Source organism: Lutra lutra, chromosome 10 (assembly GCF_902655055.1).
Source record: "Lutra lutra chromosome 10, mLutLut1.2, whole genome shotgun sequence".
NCBI lineage: Eukaryota > Metazoa > Chordata > Mammalia > Carnivora > Mustelidae > Lutra > Lutra lutra.
Window position 1 is genome coordinate 5,623,254 of NC_062287.1, and position 20,445 is coordinate 5,643,698.

The 20,445-nt window shown below is 43.0% G+C and overlaps 1 protein-coding gene across 2 annotated transcripts in view; it reads left to right on the top strand.

The window, feature by feature from the left end:
- Positions 1–20,445, top strand: part of ATM (ATM serine/threonine kinase) — a 127,459-nt gene that overhangs the window by 82,758 nt on the left and 24,256 nt on the right. For both annotated transcript variants that reach the window (XM_047691106.1, XM_047691105.1), the window contains exons 39-52: positions 629–806; positions 3,433–3,520; positions 5,226–5,381; positions 8,901–8,988; positions 12,012–12,100; positions 12,197–12,299; positions 12,772–12,920; positions 14,292–14,396; positions 15,663–15,782; positions 16,789–17,023; positions 17,478–17,645; positions 18,487–18,600; positions 19,294–19,511; positions 19,981–20,188. In XM_047691106.1, coding sequence (XP_047547062.1) covers positions 629–806; positions 3,433–3,520; positions 5,226–5,381; positions 8,901–8,988; positions 12,012–12,100; positions 12,197–12,299; positions 12,772–12,920; positions 14,292–14,396; positions 15,663–15,782; positions 16,789–17,023; positions 17,478–17,645; positions 18,487–18,600; positions 19,294–19,511; positions 19,981–20,188 — 2,019 coding nt within the window. The remainder of the gene's footprint in view (positions 1–628; positions 807–3,432; positions 3,521–5,225; positions 5,382–8,900; positions 8,989–12,011; positions 12,101–12,196; positions 12,300–12,771; positions 12,921–14,291; positions 14,397–15,662; positions 15,783–16,788; positions 17,024–17,477; positions 17,646–18,486; positions 18,601–19,293; positions 19,512–19,980; positions 20,189–20,445) is intronic.

Sequence of the window (20,445 nt, forward strand, 5' to 3'; positions counted from 1 at the left end):
GTGAGTGTGGTATGTGATGAATACGTGAAGAGAGTACCGTGACAAAGATAAGGTTGCGTTCTATTTTAATGTAGCACAAGGATTAAAGTGCTTTTCTACACATAGGAGTATATCACAGATAAGTACCCAAATTGTATACTCAAATAGGAGTTTATTAAAATAAATAAACACTTGAACATGCCTGTTGTAGCTTTTCACTGAGTGTAGAAAATGTACAAAAATCAGATTTTCAGCTTTTCTCTTAAACTTTGATTCCCCGTTTTCCTTTATATCAAATTAGAAAACTTATTAATAACACTTCCAACTCTGAAATTTTATTTGCAGTCATGATGTAATAATTTCATTTGTAAACATCATCCTGTTTCATTAAGTGCCTAAGACCCAGATTGGCAACGGACAGTTGTTGTGAAATGAACACATTTGTTTCACGTCAACACTGTAGGGAACTTTGATTTTTCTTGAGCCCTGCCTGGTACATGCATTTTGCGTGTGTTTTAGAGATACATTGAGTTCATGACCGATTCGTCTGTCGTTTTTAAGTCTGAGATGCCAGTAACGGAATGAGAATGTTAAGCGAACTAGATGATTTTCACACAGACTGTTGATGCCACATGTTTGTATGTTCCAGGTGAAAACGGACTTTTGTCAGACTGTGCTTCCATACTTGATTCATGATGTTTTACTCCAAGATACAGATGAATCACGGAGAAACCTGCTTTCTACACACGTTCAGGGATTTTTCACGAGCTGTTTCAGACACTCCTCACCAACGAGCCGATCCACGACCCCTGCAAATTTGGATTCAGGTATTCAGTTAAATTTCTAGCATTTATACTGTTAACTTCTCAGTTCTAGAGAAAGATTTTGTGTGAATCCCTTCAGGATGCTATATTAGCTTAATTCTGTAACCTCTAAGTATTTATTTTCTCATCCTCTGGAGCATGGAGATGAAAGTCGTGGTCCATTTTCCAATGAGACAGTGTGTAAAGCACCTGGGTTAGCGCTCGGTGCGGAACACTTCACCAGGGAATTTTGGCTTCTGATAGTGGAGCGGCTCACGGAGCGTTCCGTGTGTGTCAGGCCCTGTGCTCGGCACTGGCACCCCAGATACGAAGAAGACCACCTACATCCTCGCCGTGGGAAAAGCAGACAAATAAATGCAAGCAAATATTCTGGGTCCTGTACTGGAAGATAGGTTGAAATTTTATGGTAAAGATCTGGCCAACTCATCTTTTTAAAATAACCCTTTGTATTACAGAATATTTGTTGTGGAAAATAATAGGGAAATTAGCATAAATTTAAAAATTAAGTTGCCTGTAATCCTATGATCTAGGATCACTGTGGTTAATATTTGGTCTACTTCCTTGGATTTTTTTTTAAACAATAGCAACAACAAAAAAAACCCAAAACAAAACAACCCTCCCCCAGAAAAAAACAAAATAGATTATACTTTGTTGACTTACATAACTGAATTTCTTTTTATGCTTCATAATCCCCACAGTAGGAACGTATAGCAGGAGAACTGCCATGGGGAGAGGAGTAGTGTGTCGTGTGTATACGTAATACATCCACGCGTACTGGAGGGCTCGCTGTGGGTCCGGTTCTCTAAAATTAAAGGGAAAAAATTCACAAATCTAGAATGTTAACTTACTGTCTTTAATATGTGTTAGTAACGTATTTTACGTGCACACATGAAACCAGGTACAGAGTCACTTAGTGTACGTGAGACCAGGACGCTGCTCGGACAGTTGTGGACTTGTGCGTTTCACTGCGGCCGACCTGCTCTTCCCCAGTCTCGACTGTGGTTCCTGTCACTTTGGCGTAGGTTGTGACCACATGACTCTCCCAGTCGTCCTTTCTGGACTGCTGAAACCTCTGCTTGACATGACCGTGGTGTCTGGTCGACCTCCGTTTGCTCTGTTCTGTGTTTTACGAGTTCCTCTCCATTGACAGCACTTACACGTCTCTCGTGTGAAATAAAACAATTTTTAAACATAGACTTGGAAGCTCCTTCTGTGTTCTGGTAGATTACGAGCTGGTCTTGTAAATGATCCACAGTATGCTTATGGGACTTTTCTTTAGATTATCAAAATGAAATTCATGAAATAAAAATTCTCGTAGAGACTTTTGCAAACTAAACTGTATCTCCTGTCCTTAATTTGGGAAAGAAGGTGTACGTAGTTCAATTACCGGTAAACATTTAAACTTTAAATATTAAGATAATATTAAAGTCATATTAAAAACAATTTTTATTACTAAACTAATATGATCTGTCACCGCCTACGATGACCTGGCAGCTCATTATGAACATGGCCAAGACTTTCCTGCTACCATATATACATACATATTTATGCTGTCACCATTCATAGGTAAAAATAGCCTGTTTTATTTTACCTCTACATAAAGTGCCGCATCTATATGGCTGTAAAAGAAAATTTTAATTTCATGTGTGAAATTCTGTGGTTTAAAAGGAAAGTACATCCCGATTGCTGTCAGATTAAATGGTTTATCTTTTGTGATGTCTGTCCCTTTCCTGCCTTCCCTTGAATGTCTCCTGTGCATCCCAGACTCACTTCTCAAAGTAAACTTAACCTTCTTCATCCCCTTCCCTTGGCCTACTTCTCTCATGTCTTCAGTGAATGGCACTCAGTTGCCCAAGCCTGAGAACCTCTCTCCCATGTGGTGGCCAGATCCTGTCAGTTCTCTGTGGTAAAGAATGTGTCTGTTCCTCACTCGGCCCAGTGTCCCTACTGCCTTCCAGCTCTGGGGTTCGGCACAGGTGGTACTGTTCCAGTAAATTCTTGTTGGCCGTCTCAGGAGTGTGACTGGTGCCTGGAACACTGTCCCTCTTCTGTCAGATACCACTGACCCATGAAACTTCTTTTATTCAGATCAGGTTCCTTTCAATAGGCCTCTCTGTGCCGCCCCCCTGCCTGGTGCTAGCACTCGCCACACTGTGGTCACGAGTTTGGTGTGGTCACAGCAGTAGCCTGTCGTGTTCAGGATTGTATCCCGAGCACCCAGTAGAAATATAATTAAATTCTCAGTTTTACTAAGCACAGTAGTTGTTGTTGTTGTTGTTTAAGATTTTATTTATTAGGGAGAGAGAGATAGAGCATGAGCAGGGGAGGGGCAAAGGGAGAGGGAGAAGCGGGTTTCCCATGGACCAGGTCACTGGACGTGGGGCTTGATCCCAGGACCTTGGGATCATGACCTGAGCCGAAAGAAGGCACTTCACCAGCTGAGCCACCTGGGTGCCCCTAAGCACAGTAGTTTGTTTCAAAAAATAAGAAATGCCATTAAATTCTGCTTCTCCATTCATATTAAGAACCAGTTTTGTGCCAGGTTCTGCACATCCCACCAGATGCACGAGGGAGGAGTGTGCGTAAGCAGGTCTGTCCGGGACTAAGGGGAGCGCTCTTTCATTTTCAGAGCCCGAGCACCTGTTCCGATGCTGTGTGGATAAAAAGTCACAGAGGACAATGCTTGCCGTTGTGGACTACATGAGGAGACAGAAGAGGTAACGAAGTCAATATTGCTGCTTGAGTTTGGGGATTTAGCAGTGTTAATTTTAATTTTAAAATTAAATTTTAAATTTTGCTGGTTGAATTTTACCATGATTATTTTAGGTGCTGCTGCTGTAAGGCGCCATATTTAATTTGTGTGATGCTTGGATCTTCCTGAAATAATCCATATTCAGGGCGACACTTTGGCTAAGACAATATCAGGGACTGGATAAGATAAAGTTTCTTTACAGTGAATCACAGGCCTCAAAATGCGTGGTTCTGTATCCTGTTCTGTGGCGGTGTTTATTTTCTTGACGGTGGTAAATGGTTCTATCGTACAATATCTTGTTCCTGTTGGTCCTCATGAGAGTTTTAACAGTGAGTGCAGGTGTTGCCAGAGGTCACGGGCAGGTTGACCCGTGCTGCTCCTGAGTTGACCAGAGTTGCGAGCAAACTGTAGGCGGCCGGTAACTGGGGAGGTAGAATTGGTGGCTTGTGGCGTGCAGGCCGGCTGGTGGCAGTGGTTGACAAAGCGTGGGAAGGAGAGGCAGAAGGAAACTGAAAAATCCCCGCACGCCTTGACGTCTGTCCCCCTCTTCTGTCCTGCTCCGCTCCTAGAAGCTCTGGGTCTTTCAGTGTCTTGGCTGCCAGTTAGAAAGTTACTGGTTCACTTTCTTGTCCTGTACCAGACCCTCTTCTGAGAAAGCCCCGAAAGAGCTTTAACTGCAGCTGGAGCCTCTCTTTCCTCGGTGTGGGGAAGCCTCTCACCTTGGAACCGTCCGGTGTGGAATTCTCATCGAGGTGGAATGGTCTTGCCCTGGGCAGGCCCCGGAGAGCATAGGAGTTCTTCGACTTCAGTTCTCGTTCTGACTAGGCCTCGAGGAAGAGCTGGAGAGAATGTGAATAGAACAAAGCGTGTAAAGACCCGAGTTCAAGTCCAGGTCCGGGACTTAGGAGCTGTGTGATCTCTGAAATGCAGGTTCCCTGGTAGCTGTAGTTCAGTGTCAGCACCTGACTCGTCAGCCTGTGAGCATCGTTGAGTCTCTGAGCGACTGTTGATGACGTGCTGTCCCCGGGCTTTACAAGTGAGGAAACTGAGGCTCAGGAAGTGAGGTTGCTGCAGATGCTACAGCTTGCGGTTGGGGGGTCCGGCTGGATTTTAACCAGGCTGTGCCCCCTCCACGACCAGCACCCTTAGCCACGCCCTGTCGCGTCTCATGTGTCATGATGGTTTTGGAAGAGGTGTTATCTCTGGTCCCTTCCGGTCCTGGCCTGCTGTTAGCACAGAAGACGGTGGTTTGGTAACTTAGGAAATGAACTGCACTAGGAGAAACACATAGTCGTGTCTTAGCAGAGACAGTCCTTGCATCCGGTCGCGCACTAGAAAAGCTTTGTGTAGGTGTTGCTCGCGGTGCTGGGCGGCCCATGCTTAGCCTGTGGTCAGTGGACGCCTTGATGGAGCGCGAACGTGAACCCCACGTCTGTATGATCTGATGACCCGTCGCCTTCCTGGCTGGCGCTCTGCGAAGGGTCAGAGTTTGGGCTCTTCATGCTGAGAGTGGGCTGGCTATATGTGGGGGGGCACAAGGGCTCGGGTAATTTGAGCGTCATTTTCTTTTTCACCAGAGCTCGATTGCACTGTATTCTAGACGAGCTTGCTTTTCTCTTGATCGTGAAGGTGAAGAAAGGGACCTGACTGCGTGTTACATTTTTCTTTAGACCCTCCTTAGGAACAGTTTTCGATGATGCCTTCTGGCTGGAGTTGAATTATCTAGAGGTTGCCAAGGTCGCTCAGTCTTGTGCTGCTCACTTTACAGCATTGCTCTACGCAGAAATCTACGCAGATAAGAAAAGCATGGAAGACCAAGACAGAAGGTAATGGGATTCAGACCTTTGGTTTTTTAAATTGGTGTTGACACGGTTTCGGTCACTGTAAATGTAGTTTCGGTCACTGTAAATGTAGTTTGTTTTGCTCCTGCTTCTCCATTTAAATGACATCTTAGAAGCTGTCTCTTTTAAAGTGAAATGATAACATTTTAAAAGAAAGAAAAGGGGTGGGGCTCCTGGGTGGCTCAGTGGGTTAAGCCTCTGCCTTCGGCTCAGGTCATGATCCCAGGGTCCTGGGATCGAGCCCCGCATCGGGCTCTCTGCTTGGTGGGGATCCTGCTTCCTCCTCTCTCTCTGCCTGCCTCTCTGTCTACTTGTGATCTCCCTGTCACATAAATAAATAAAATCTTTAAAAAAAAAAAAAAGAAATAAAAGGGGTGTTTATTAGATAAGACTTGTAGAAATTCTCCAGATAGCAAGCTCCTGGGGGACAGAGACCACAGTTACGTCTCTGTGTATTCCCCACAGCAGGTAGCATCGGGAACTTAATACAAGTGATCACAGACAGTTTTCACATGATTGAGTGATTCCCCGATTTCAGTGAAATTAATTTTACCACTAATACCCCCAGCTTATTCAAAATCCGTTTTACTTGCTAAGTAATTACTTAGTTTTACTAAGTAATGTAATGGATTTCTTTCTGTTTCTAAATCACTTTGATTACTTTGCTATCTACCTGGATTTCTACTGATTTAATTAGCTTTTCCTCTGAGTTAGAACTCTCCTAAGCGTCGAACAGGTGTTTCCTAGATCATAGCGGAAAAGGAAAAGCAGCAAGGGTAGAGAGTGGAAAACGCTCACTGTATTATCCCAGCAGCCCTCCTTGGATTTATTCATCTGACATGGCCTAGTGTTTATTTTTGTTGTCAGTCTCGTTTTCCAACCACAGAACCATTCATATTACAGAATCGAAAAAGCGAAGATGTACAATGTTGCTTCATTTCTCATGCTTGCGACTTACAGTTTCTGCTTTGGGTGTCCTTAGGCTGGAAGTACTGTGGGTCTTAGACTGTGGAAAACCCGGAGCCAGAATTCAGATCCTACTCCAAACATAAATCAGTGTGCCTGGACTGATTTACTAACTCTCTGGCTTGGTATTTAATTTCTATTTTTCAACTGAAAACAAAAATCGATATGTAGATACTGTGTGTAACATGTGATTGATGTGTTCACCATCATTGTTGACTTTGTACGAAGACAATTCTGTTCTCGAAGTATGTAATGAGTATGTGAAATGGGTTATTGCTTATTCTTAGAGACTTAATCTGAGTCAGGGGGTGCCTGGGTGGCTCAGTTGGTTAAGCAACTGCCTTCGGCTCAGGTCATGATCCTGGAGCCTTGGGATTGAGTCCCACATCAGACTCCCTGCTCAGCAGGAAGTCTGCTTCTCCCGCTGACCTCCCCTCTCATGCTCATTCTCTCTCTCTCTCTCAAAATAAATAAATAAAAATCTTTTAAAAAAAAATCTGAGTCAGGGTCTACATAGGAATTCTGATCTGAATGTGTTTCAGTATCCTGGTTTCACAGAGTATTTCTTACTAATCAGGAGGGAATAACTGAACTCTTTGATGGGTGTAAATAAAATCACCTGAATTGGTAGGTAGGTGATTGTATAGAACTTGGCACATTTTTGCAAAATTGCTTATTTAATAAGCAGGAGGGCCTGGATTTTTATTTTGGTCAACTTTAAAGATTTTATTTATCTTTAAATTAAAAAATCTTTAAAGATTTTATTTATTTATTTATTTATTTGACAGACAGAGATCAAAAGTAGGCAGAGAGGCAGAGAGAGAGGGGGAAGCAGGCTCCCTGCTAAGCGAGCCCTGCGTCAGGCTCGATCCCAGGACCCTGAGATCATGACCTGAGCCGAAGGCAGAGGCCTAACCCAGGTGCCCCTATTTTGGTTAACTTTGGGAACAAGTCCTTGACACATAAGGCTTGCTGTCTGCTTTACCGGTTTGGTTTGACTTTTTCCCGCCAGGTGCCCGATGGCAAAGGGAGAGCGGACAGAGAGATGAGCTTGACGGAGGGCAGGGAATGCTAGTTTTCTTCAGTGACTCGGAGAAGTTGGATTTGTTAACTTGCTCTTGAGCACAAATGAAATTTCCAAGTTAGTGTCTGTAGTTATTTCAGAGAGAAATCCAAAACTCCCTCATTCCGATCTAGAGAGAGGCGTTAGCTCCTGGCCTCAGTGGTTTCGGTGTTCCTGGTCCAGTGGGGCGTTGACTGCCGGGGAAGGGTTACAGCCTTGGGCTGACCAAGTCATCACCTGCGGGACTGTCTCCCCACTTTCCAGATTTCTCCTCTGAAACCTAACTCTCTCTCCATGACTCGCCAGTGAAGAAACTCCGTAGTGTCTGGATAGAAAAGTCGGGGGTTGTCAGTGTGCTTCCGTCCCTCGGCGCTCTGTGCCCCCTCCAGGGGCTCTGTGTTCCTTGTTTTTACAGATGCTGTTTCTATCAGATGAGTATGAACCCATAAATATACTTTAGTTTTCCTCATTGTTGAGCTTTATGATGAGTTATATGTGGACTTTTCTACAACTTGTTTTTCCGCTCAGTATTTTTGTGAACTTTATGCGTGTGTGGCTGTGGTTCATTCGTCACTGCTGCTTCGTGTTCCTCGCGAGGACACAGCACGGTTCGTTGGCCCGTTCCCCGGTTAATGATCTGTGTCTCGGTGTGAAATTACCGGGTTGCCGGGTATGCAGAATTTCAGCCTTAAAAACATAATGCCAAATTATTTTTAATGTCGTTATACCAGTTTGCATCCTTCTCAGAAATGTAGTTCAGGAGGGAGGAGGTGAGTAGAAAGCCTTACATTTAAGTAAGGGGCCGAACAGGAGTACTAGAGGTACTACAGGTACTACCACTTAAAAGATTTATTTTATACTCTGGATTATTCTTGTCGTAAACAGTTCAGGGGTGACATGATTTCTGAGTTGAAATCACTTACGGGACTGAGTGTCATATATTAATGCATGGTTTACAGCTCAGGGCTTGGACTCCACAAATCCAAGTTTTCATCCTGTTGCTTAGTTTTATAATCTTAGGGGTCGGGGGAATCCCACTGATGCCCTTCTTTCTCAACACCTAATATTATCAGACTTCTTAATTTTTGCCAGTTTATTAGGTGGTAAGTAGTGTCTCATTGTGGTCTTAATTTGTGTGCCGTGATTATTAATGAGGTTGAACTTCAGGTAAAACCACTGATAGAACATTTAGAAAGTGGGGAGCATCTCTTTTGAAACAGGCCAGGCTCTGTAAATAAGTGTATTTGGTATCTGGCCTCCCCATATATCAGACTGTCATTAAAATTTGATTCTCCTTCAAAATATTAATGCTCACAATTGTGTAAGTTATATTGAATTTTAAAGTGTAAATAAATGTTTCACTATGTTTTATCTATGACCTTGGTTAATTTTTCCCATCCAAGTCTATACTGTCTATATTAACAAGCTTCAAAGTAGTATATTCTCATTAAAAGAAATGCTCTTTTTACAAACAGAAGTCTTACGTTTGAAGAAGCAAGCCAGAGTACAGCTATCTCTAGTTTGAGTGAAAAAAGTAAAGAAGAAACTGGAATACGTTTACAGGTAAATATTATAGAGACCTTATTTGTGATACTATTTATTTTATATTTTGGATAATTATTTTGTTGCAGAGATTATAGAGATGTCATTTGATTTTCAAACAGATGTTACTCTTTGGACTGAGTGTCATGTACGTAAGTTCCTGGTCTGAAGGTTGGGCCTTGGAGTAGCAGAGGGACTTGAGTTCTAATTCTGACTCAGCCACTTTGTTGTAAAATCTGGCACAAAATTACTTACCTCTCCAACCTTGAGTTCCTTTCTCTGGAAGTTGGGATAGAAACCACCTGTCGCAGGGTGAATTTATACCATGTGTTTTCTGCCACAGTAGCCTGTTCATTTTCTTTGTAGCATTTAACATTTATAATCGTATATTCATTTGTTTCCTTGTTTATTGTATGTCACACCTCAGGGCAGATGGCTTCTTCTATAAATCTCTTAATGTCCATCCTCCCTGAATCTCTTTGGTCCGCTCATTCCTTTGAAATGATAGTTTTGGTCTTTCGACTTTGCTTAAACCCCTAGTTGTCTCTCCTCCTTCTGCTTATAGCTTGCCTCCTGCTTCTGGAAGAAAACGTGACAGGGAGATGACGTCCCACCATCAGACATGGAAATCTCCCTGCGTCCGCTCCATCGTTAACGTTTCCTCTTGTTAGAGATACACCTTCCCCTTCTAGTCAAGACGGTCCTTCCTGTGCTTCGTTTTTTATGAACTCTTTCTCAGAGGATTTGTTCTTTACTGTGCTGTGCTCCCTCTGAATGTGCCTAAACATCTTCACAGTCCCATTAAGTATTAAAATCACTCCCCTTCAGGGGCGCCTGGCTGGCTCAGTCACTAGAGCAGGAGCCTTTTGATCTCGGGTCATGGGTTTATGTCCCATGTTGGGTGTGGAGCCTGTTTAAGAAAAAATAAAATAATTTCCCTCTATTTCATCCTTTCTGGCCTCCCTTCCGTAACAGCCTGCTGGACTTTGTAGAGGACCTGTGTGTCGTTGCTGTCTCTCATTCTTCCCTTTCCAGGCTCCTGCCTGAAGCAGCACTTGCTAATCCCACCCCACCCAGAACCTCACGTGACTAGACGGGTGGGGGGGGTGTTACCTGCCCCCCACCCCCACCCTCCCTAATGTTCTGGGAACACTTAGAACCCTCAAGCAAGCCTTGTGTGAAGTGTGCGCTCTCTGCTGGCTGATCCCATTCTCCCTTCTCTTTTCCCTTTTTCCTTTTTTATAGTCTTAACCTCTTTTACTGAGTTTTTAAAGTATTTTCTATGTGTCAGGCCCTGTGCAGGGCTTGGGTACTGAAATGAAGAACAGCAAGGGCTCAGTTTCATGTTCATGAATATCAGCAGTTTAATTAGAATTATAAGTGTAGAATTAGGCCAGTGTCAGTGAATTTGTATGTAGTAAATTATTTCCCAGAGCAAGCATGAGGCACTTGAAGTGCTTGACTGGTTTTCTGTGCAAAAGTTTCTGACTCTTTCATTTTTCCCGTTTTCTTTTTCTTTTTTTTTTTTAAAGATTTTATTTATTTATTTGACAGAGAGATCACAAGCAGGCAGAGAGGCAGGCAGAGAGAGAGGAGGAAGCAGGCTCCCTGCCGAGCAGAGAGCCCGATGCGGGGCTCGATCCCAGGACTCTGAGATCATGACCTGAGCCGAAGGCAGCGGCTTAACCCACTGAGCCACCCAGGCGCCCCCCGTTTTCTTTTTCTTAAGCAGGCTCCACGCCCAGCATGGAGCCCAGTGCAGGGCTTGAACTCATGACACTGAGATCAAGACCTGAGCTGAGACCAAGAGTTGCATTCTTAACCCAGTGAGCCACCCAAGCACCCCAGTTTTTTGTTTTCTGTTTTCATTTTTATTTTACTGAGATGGTTTTAAACCGAATCAATTTTGTACAAACTTAACAACAGAGATTTGAGTCAGTAAGCCATTTCTTTATCCATACCACATTTTACCAATTTTAACGTAATGCAACTTTGAGGTTTTTGTTTTTCAGAGAAAAATTTATGACCTTTATTTTTACTACATTCAAGAGTCAGACTTTGCAGACATCATTATCCCTTGCACAGTTTTAGCAGTTGATAGGATTATTTGGTTTTGTTTTCATTTTTTTTTTTTTATTCAGGGTCTTTTTTCGATCCTTACAAATTTTAGGGTTGTTCTAGCTGTGTGAAAAATGCTGCAGTATTTTGACAAGTATTGCATATAACAGTTTTAAGATTTCATTTTTGAGTAATTTCTATACCCATTGTGGGGCTCAAACTCACTACCCTGAGATCAAGAGTCACATGCTCCTCTGACTAAATCAACCAGGCACCCCATTTGTTTTTGTTTTATGATTATTTTTGTATGCGTTAAAAACCTGGTATCGGGATTGATTTCTTTTTTAATTCATGAAATTGTGAGCAGTTTTCTTCAGGGAGTCTGTTATTCTGTTCTTTGGGATCAGTTTGTTGTGTTGCTGGTTCGAAACTTTATATTTCAGGGCACCTGGGTTAAAGCCTCTGCCTTCGGCTCAGGTCATGATCCCAGGGTCCTGGGATCGAGCCCCGCATCGGGCTCTCTGCTCGGCAGGGAAGCTGCTTCTCCCTCTCTCTCTGCCTGCCTCTCTGCCTACTTGTGATCGCTGTCTGTCAAATAAATAAATACAATCTTAAAAAAATAATAACTTTATATTTCAGGGGCGCCTGGGTGACTCAGTTGGTTAAGCAACTGCCTTTGGCTCAGGTCATGATCCCGGAGTCCCAGGATCGAGTCCCGCATCGGGCTCCCAGCTCCATGGGGAGTCTGCTTCTCCCTCTGACCTTCTCCCCTCTCATGCTCTCTCTCACTCTCACTCTTTCTCTCTCTTAAATTAATAAATAAAATCTTTAAAAAAAAAACTTTATATTTCAGTATCGCTGCCTTTTACTTTTGTAACAACATTTAGAGTTGGGAGATATACGTTGGTAATAGTAAAAGTTCCTCTTTGCTAAATTTATAAAGTGACATTTTTCCTTTTCCCATGTTGTTGCTGCCTTGTTTTTAGGATCTGCTCTTAGAAATCTACAGAAGTATAGGAGAGCCCGATAGCCTGTACGGCTGTGGCGGAGGGAAGGTCTTGCAGCCCCTCACTAGGTAACCGCACATTTCTAGATGATGCTGTTGTCATTCCGTCTGTGAAGGACTTCAGTGCACATGGAACTCAAAGAGATTTTGCAAATCTCATTGCAGACTACGCACATACGAGCATGAAGCAATGTGGGGGAAGGCCCTGGTGACCTATGACCTTGAGACGGCCATCTCCTCCTCAACCCGCCAGGCGGGGATAATTCAGGTGAGCTGCTGCCTGCCCCGGAGCAGCACTGCCGGCCTCGAGCTGAGCTGCTTTCAGTCCGAGCAGACGCACGAGAGCCGAGAATGTCCCTGCTCGGCGGGCACTGGGCTGAGAACCCCGCGGGACGCGTGGCTGAATCGGGCAGGTCACTGACCTCAGGAAGAGTGTGGATTTGGTGATGGTGGTCCTGCCAGCTGACAGCAGAAGACATTTCCTCGTGGGGTCCAGTGTGCCACACGGGGGCCGTGTCTCCCAGAAACCGTTCCTCGGGGTCTGGGCCACCTGCGCCACAGGGCCGAGGCTTGGGAGCGCCCTCTGCGCCTCGGGGGGGAGCTTACTAACCAGGATTGCGGGATTTTCACGGATGTGTTGTGAAAGCTACTTTTTGTGTTTGCTGTTTTTTATTTCTCTAGTTCTGTTATCTTTGAGTACTGAGCTTTTTTTTTTTTTTTTTAAATACTCTCCTGCTCAGGCCTTGCAGAATTTGGGACTCTGCCATATTCTTTCCGTCTATTTGAAAGGACTAGATTGTGAGAATAAGGAGTGGTGCGCGGAGCTCCAGGAACTCCACTACCAGGCAGCGTGGAGGAACAGGCAGTGGGACCACGGCCTCGCCGTCAGGTGACAGGAGCTCGGGTGCTGTGTGCTGCGCTTTCTTGAGCTCTGCACGGCAAGCCGTTGCTTGTGTCCCTCAGTGTCACGGGGGTGTGTGCTTTACAGGCTGTGGACATGCCCGCATGGCTCCGGTAGGACAGAAGGAAGCAGAGACTGTGCGGGGAGAGGATTTCAGCCTCTTCCTAGGGCAGCTCCACTCCCCGCCAGAGACAGAGGCTTGGAAATAGAAATCTAAAACGTATTTCTCGTGAGAGTTTCTGTCTGTCCATCCAAAGAAAACTACTGTCCTTTCCCTTCCCACACCCTGGTGCAGACTCTTGGGTTAGCCAGCACTTCTACGGGCTGGAGGGTTCCAGAAGACTGCTTACCTGTACTGATAAAATGTTTCCTTCTATAAAAACTGCTAACCCAGGAGCACGGGAAGATGCTGTTTATAACCTGCATCGTGATAGCACTGGTTTTTCCGACTGGAAAGCCAAACACCTAATTCAATAAAAGATTGCACTTTTATCTAAAAAGTTTTATGGTGACATAAATGCCAAAAAATTGAGATCATATGAATTATATGTTGACTTGCCTTCATTGAAAAAAAATTTCATTAACTGAGGTGTTTTTCCAATTTCAAACTATTAGATTGCTGTAACGTTAGAGAAACGCTTTCATATTTTTACAGCCTTTTACCGGCGGAGCGTAGTCTCGCTCCCCTCAGTAAACCACCACAGACTGTTCTTCCCGTGGCCGGCACATTCCGGGCATGTCAGCTTTCTCCGGGTGCTTCCTGCTGGCCAAGCTGTTCCTGCTCGGGGCCTTATGTGCATCTTGTTTTCCCCCTGTCCCACGTGTATGGTGTCTTGTCATTCAGATTCTCGTTTAACAAGGCCACATCTCACACCTGTGCTGACCACCCGTCCAGAGTAGCCAGCTGGATGTCCCAGTACCCAGTTTTAATTCACCACATGTCCCTCGTCACTGTCCAATATTTTTTCATTTATTGTCCATCTTCTCCAGACCACAGCATAAACTCCATGAGAATGACGACCCTATGTGACTTGTCCACTCACGGATTCCTTGACACTGGAACGTGGTGCCAAGCGCCTGGCGCACAGTTGGTGTTCATGGAGTCAGTGCATGAGAATGTAGCATAGTTAGAACCGGCCAAAATAGCTGAGAAATTACTCTTTTCTGCTTGAATAATTTAAATGATCTACAAAATTCTTTGTATTTCTTGCCAAAATTCCTAGAAATGCATTTTTTTAAGTGGAGAAGTCTTAATCTTAGTTGTCAGATTTTTTTTAAGTGAACTATTTATACATGTATATTTTAGGATCCTTTGTTTATAATTACATTTTTTCCTTTTATGTTTTAATTATCTCACAGCAAAGGACTAGAAGGACCCAGTTACCACGAATCACTGTACAATGCTCTGCAGTCTCTGAGAGATAGAGAATTCTCCACATTTTATGAAAGTCTCAGATATGCCAGGTATCACAAAATGAGTTACTATATTTTAATGTTTAATGTCATGGCTTCTTTTCTGAAAACTTGATCAATAATTTCAGTGTGAGGATTTGCACTGGTGAAGGGATAAAGGACTTGGTGGGTTTGGTCTGATTGTTTCTTTGTCATTCTCATACCCCTCTCGGAAACCACATTCCCTGGGTAATAAATTGTGCCAGTCAGCACTGACCCTCGAGCAGTGCAGACAGGGGAGGCGAAATCCTGTGACTAATAATTTCTTAGCTCCTATAAGTCTGAGAAATAAGCACTCAGATTTGTTCTCTCTTCTGCAGGAAGGTTTTTGTAGGAACTCTGGGTGTGCCTATCCTAATAGTTGTCTTCCGTATCTTACAAAGGGGTTCTCTGTGTTTCAAATGTTTTATATTAGAGATTTCTTTTATGCTTGTTTGTCAAATAGATATATAGTACTAATAGACCTTTTTGTTTGTTTGTTTTAGATGTAGCAGCATGCTCATAGGTTAGGTACTTAAATCAGTTGTTACATTATTTTTTTATATATATATAAAATACCTTTTTATTTGTTAATGTGGTTCAGATCTGTTCTTTCCTTTAAAAAATTAAAATTCCCTTTGAGACCAGGTCAGCTCTTTATGCAGACCCCTCAAGAACGTCTTGTGGATTCCTACCTCTCTGTCTGCTTCCTGGACCTCTGTATCCTGATAGTTTTAATCTTGTCTCCTCTAGCAGCTGTGTGGCATTTACCTCTTAGCATAATGTTCTTGCTGTAAAGTAGTGACTTGCGGTCAGGACTTACCAATACCTGGGCTTATTATGAGGCACAGATGAGATCATGCCCAAGAAGGTACTTAAGTATAACAGACTAAACACACGTAATACACTGTTTTTTATTTAACAGTAGTTACTGACCTATTAAATCCTGTATTTTACTACAGAAATATTTGCTACCATTTCAGTGCATATTATGTGCTAGCCAATTTGTTAGGCTCTTTCTGTACATGTTCTCTAAGCTTCAAAATAATTCTGAAAGTGGAAAAAACATAGGAATCCTGTAACGGGGCCTGGGTTAGTGGCCAGGAGTGGGAGATCCAGGGTGAACTCTTGGTCTGAGGGATGACTCTGTGCCCGCCACATTGTGCCAGTGGTACTTGTGAATGTCAGGAGCATCTGGTCACCAGCAAAGCCAGTGAGAACTCTTTACGAGCAGATATGAGCTTCCATCTTTCTGAAAATCTCTTAGTGTCCCATGTGTCTTGTGTTTTCTCCCTCCAGGGTGAAAGAAGTGGAAGAGCTGTGCAAGGGGGGCCTTGAGTCTGTGTACTCCCTCTACCCCACTCTCAGCAGGCTGCAGGCTATCGGCGAGCTCGAGAACGTCGGGGAGCTGTTCTCCAGGTAATGTGGTTTGGATGACTTCAAAACAAACCCTCCAGTGCAGCTTTGCTGTTTTCTCTCTGCAGTGACTTACAAAACAAGAAAAGAGGCTGTCAGTACGTTCGTTTCTTTTATCACGATATAAGTTGATGAGCCTCGTGAGCTGTGTTCTTATTAAAAGAAGTGTTTTGAAAAATATTTACTGTAAAAATACAAGTTTTTGAAATTTAGCATCATTGTGCTTTCTTCTTCACAGCTCTTGCCCTCTTGTACCCCACATAACGTTGTTTTTTTTCCTCATTTTTTTTTTGCCAGAGAGCATGGTATGCCATTCTGTTGTAGCCCTATGTTGGATCAGTGTCGTTCTAGCTATCCTCTGCCATGCTGTCCTAGAAGCTTCCGAAAGCTGCTTTCATTTCCTAGTCCTTCCCTTGTCGTCTTCTTCCTGTCCCTGCTTCCTCTCGATTCCTGTCAGTGCAGGGGTCCTGAAGGATTGGACAGTACTGCTTCATGTGGACTTTTCATGTAAACTAGTCATACAGTATGCATTTTCTCTTCTTTAATAAATAATGTTTGCCAGGTGCCAGCATTTCTCTCTCTGAATTGTGATCTCTTTAACAACTATAATCATGCCTAGAGTCATCCCCTATGCATAGTTGGACACAGTAGAAATTAATGAGTTCACTTCGTTTCCTTGCTGACGTGTCTGCTTTTGCCACAGGGAGTGCTGAAGCAGGACTGGGGGTGTAGGCGTTCTGTGTGACAGGCCTGATGAATGTCTTCTCTTTTCAGAAGAATATATACTTAGAAGTGCTGCCTTTTCTGAGGTTGAAGAGTATTTTTAAGAAAATCATTAGAAATGTTCATCATCTCTAGTCCCCATGCTGACCATCAGAGAGCTGATGCTTTTGGAGCCTTCTAAACTTCAGTCCTTTTGAACCATTTTGAATTTCTAGTGTATTTAATAGTAGGGATTTTGTTTTCTTCCTTTCTCTTGCTTACATGAATTCTGTGACTGTGCTTGCAGCTCAGGCGCGGATAGGCAACCTTCCGAAGTGTACACTAAGTGGCGGAAACACTCCCAGCTCCTCAAAGACAGTGACTTCAGTTTTCAGGAGCCCATCATGGCTCTCCGCACGGTCATTTTGGAGATCCTCATGGAAAAGGAAATGGAAGATTCCCAGAGAGACTGTTTCAGGGATATTCTCACCAAGCACCTTGTAGAATTCTCCGTACTAGCCCGAACTGTCAAGAACACACAGGTAATAGGATTTCAAAACCATGTCGTCTCACCCCATGACCTTTCCTTTTGAGACAAAAAATAGAAAGCACAAGTAAAACGGAAATGTCATTGAGAAACAGATTGCTATAAAAATACTGTTTAGCATAATTTTCCATTTTGGCATCAGACCTTCTCTGTGCCTGTTTCCTGGTTCTAAGATGGTAAGATGTAGCTTACTTTGTCGATAACAGTTCACGGATTGTATATAGTGTGCGTATACACACATATATTTACGTACATATGCTTGTATGCTTATATGTACTGAAGAGAAAAACAGGCCTATATGGGGCTGGAGGAGGCAGGTGGAGATGTGCTTGAGGCGGTCCTGACAGATGGTCGTCAGTGAGTGGTGGTTTACGGCTCTCCTGATTAGTACTCGTGCTCGTAGTAGTAATAGTAAAAGTAGTAATTCTTATCTGTTCTTTTCATTTCAGCTCCCTGAAAGGGCAATATTTCAAATTAAACAATATAATCCAGCTCGTTGTGGAGTCTCTGAGTGGCAGCTGGAGGAAGCCCAAGTATTTTGGGCAAAAAAGGAGCAGAGTCTCGCCCTGAGTATTCTCAAGCAGATGATCAAGAAGCTGGATGCCAGCTGTGCAGAGGTTCACTTTTTTTATTGGCTGAATGAATTCCTGTTATAAAAGAGTGACTGTGCTTTAAAATATCTTTAAGAAATCCACTGTGAAGTTACGGGTCCATGAATAAGAAACTGTAAAAAGGAGCCTGGAAAATTAGTATTTGTAAAAGCAGTCTAGAAAATACTCGTTTTTTTTTCTATTTGCAGGAATTCTGCCAGTCCATCTTGTGGTAGATTCATTTGATTTATCCCAATGTTAAACTGTTTTTATTTATCTATTTTTAACTTTATGTGGAATTGGAGAAGGGTGCATAGGAAACAAACATGAAAGAACTACTGTAAGTTTGAAACGAATAGGACGTGAGAACAAAAGTTAAAAGAGGAGCAAGTTGGAATGATTGTCGGTCCGCCTGCTGGGGAAGTACAATGGCTGATAATTTCTGTAACTTGTCAGTCTACCTGCTTAGGAAATACAATGGCTGATAATTTCCCACTACTGGCCACTGAAAACTCGTTAGCTTCTGGAGCTCTCCCTCACCAGTGGTGTTGCACTCAGCGGATTAGGACAATGACAGGACTCATTTCATAGGGTTCCTGAGCCTTAAACCTCTGGAAATGAAACAGCCTTTGTAGAGTGCCTGGTGTATACAAGTGTTCGGTAATCGTGAGTTGCTTCAGTAGTAGCAAAATAATTAATAGTAGGAGAAGATTATTTCATAAAACTGGCCTATTTGTCATTATTAAAATCATGTATGTGAAAGCAGATGAGGAAAAATACTTTCATCCTGCTTTTTAACCTACATGGAAGATATTTTCGTATATTTTGCTGGTGAATTGCATTTTAAGATTTTGCTTTCTGTATACAGAATGATCCCGACCTAAGACTTATATATGCAGAATGTCTGAGGGTGTGCGGCACCTGGTTAGCGGAAACTTGCCTGGAGAACCCTGCGGTCATCATGCAGACCTACCTAGAGAAGGTAAGCTTTCCTAGCAGCCCTGGGGAGCTGTTCAGTATGGATACACTTGGTCTGTTCATCAAGGCCTTCATTTTTTGGATATAGAGCTGTTGTAGCTCTGTGTAATTTTTAAAGCAGAATGAAGTGTACAGCACTAAAAAAGAAGGGCACTGTCTTCCCTCTGCCCCCACCTCCCGCTACTCACAGCCAGCTGTTTCTGATCGTTTCTCATCTATCTAGGAAAAGAGCTGATTAAGGAATACCCACGGCAGTCTGATTCCTTTGTAATCTCAGCTGCCTTCCAAGTAGGACTTGCACTTCTGTAGTCCATCCCCTTTCTGCCTTCCTGAATTGCCCCTTAATTCCTTTCGTTTAATTAGTTTTGGAAATAGCTAGTGTAGTGTGGAAATCATTATATGACTGTCTTTAAATTTTATGGAGCCCTGTGTTTTTGTACAGTTCTTTAAAATATTAGCTGTTTGGGTTATTTCTGTACCATCAAGGCTATTTGAAAATTTAAAATCGTGTACTTCATATATTTTAGCTTATGTGTATATATATATATATATACACACACACACATATATATATACACATACATATATATACATATATATATATATATAAATTGAATTTAGTGCAGTATTTCTTTGATTTGAGTCTTTGGATGCATTTAGTATCTCTGTAATATAAATGGATTGTGTTTTCTTCAAGGCAGTGGAAGTTGCTGGAAATTTCGACGGAGAAAGCAGTGATGAGCTTAGAAATGGAAAGATGAAAGCATTTCTCTCATTGGCACGGTTCTCGGACACTCAGTACCAGAGAATTGAAAACTACATGAAATCATCAGAGTTTGAAAACAAGCAGGCTCTTCTGAAAAGGGCCAAAGAGGAAGTGGGCCTTCTTCGGGAACATAAAATCCAGACCAACAGGTAATGAGATGTCCACCAGTGAAAGTGATAAGATAGATGTACAGAACCAGAGCGTGAATTCATGGTCTGTGATTCTAGACATCGTAGAGTATAGGGCTTTTTGTTTTGTTGGTATCATAGTTACAAAGAGATAGGTGTTCAATTTAAATACAGAAGAGTTGTCTCTTCCAATATAGTCATACCCTTCTTCAGACCTGCCTTTGTCTGGTATACGATAGGGAAAGTAGAGAAGGGAGTTAAGTAGGCATCTCAGGTAAGGTCCATTTGTCCCCAGTTGCCTAGAATGGCTTTTGAATTGCACAGACTTACTTCCAGATAGTAAAAGTTTGTTCCCTTAGTAGTTTTAGAATTTTCATTTTTCTCCGGGGATGGATACCTGACTGTTCATTTGTGTTGCATTTCATGTATGACTTTGTAGTTCTGTACCATTTGATGGGTTTTGTGATTTCTTTTAATTACCCAATGCAAGATACACAGTAAAGGTCCAGCGGGAGCTGGAGCTGGATGAGTGCGCGCTCCGTGCCCTGAAAGAGGACCGTAAGCGCTTCTTATGTAAAGCAGTTGAAAATTACATCAGTTGCTTACTGAGTGGAGAAGGACATGATATGTGGATATTCCGTCTTTGTTCTCTCTGGCTTGAAAATTCCGGAGTTTCTGAAGTCAATGGCATGATGAAGGCAAGTCTTCTCTTTTAAACCCAGTATTCCAGCCCGTGTTTCACAAGCTTAGACATAAGCCCACCAGTGTCAGAGATCTCGTATATTCTTTGTATCCCTGGTATTAGGTTTGATGCTCTACTCATAGGTACTCGTTGAGCTCCAGTGATGCAGGTTTCTGCAGAGATGAGAGCATCTAGTTCATTCTTTGCCTGTTCCTTCTCAGTTACTGCTGGGAAGTGCCAGGATGCCAGACTAGGAGATCTGGAAGGCAGTTA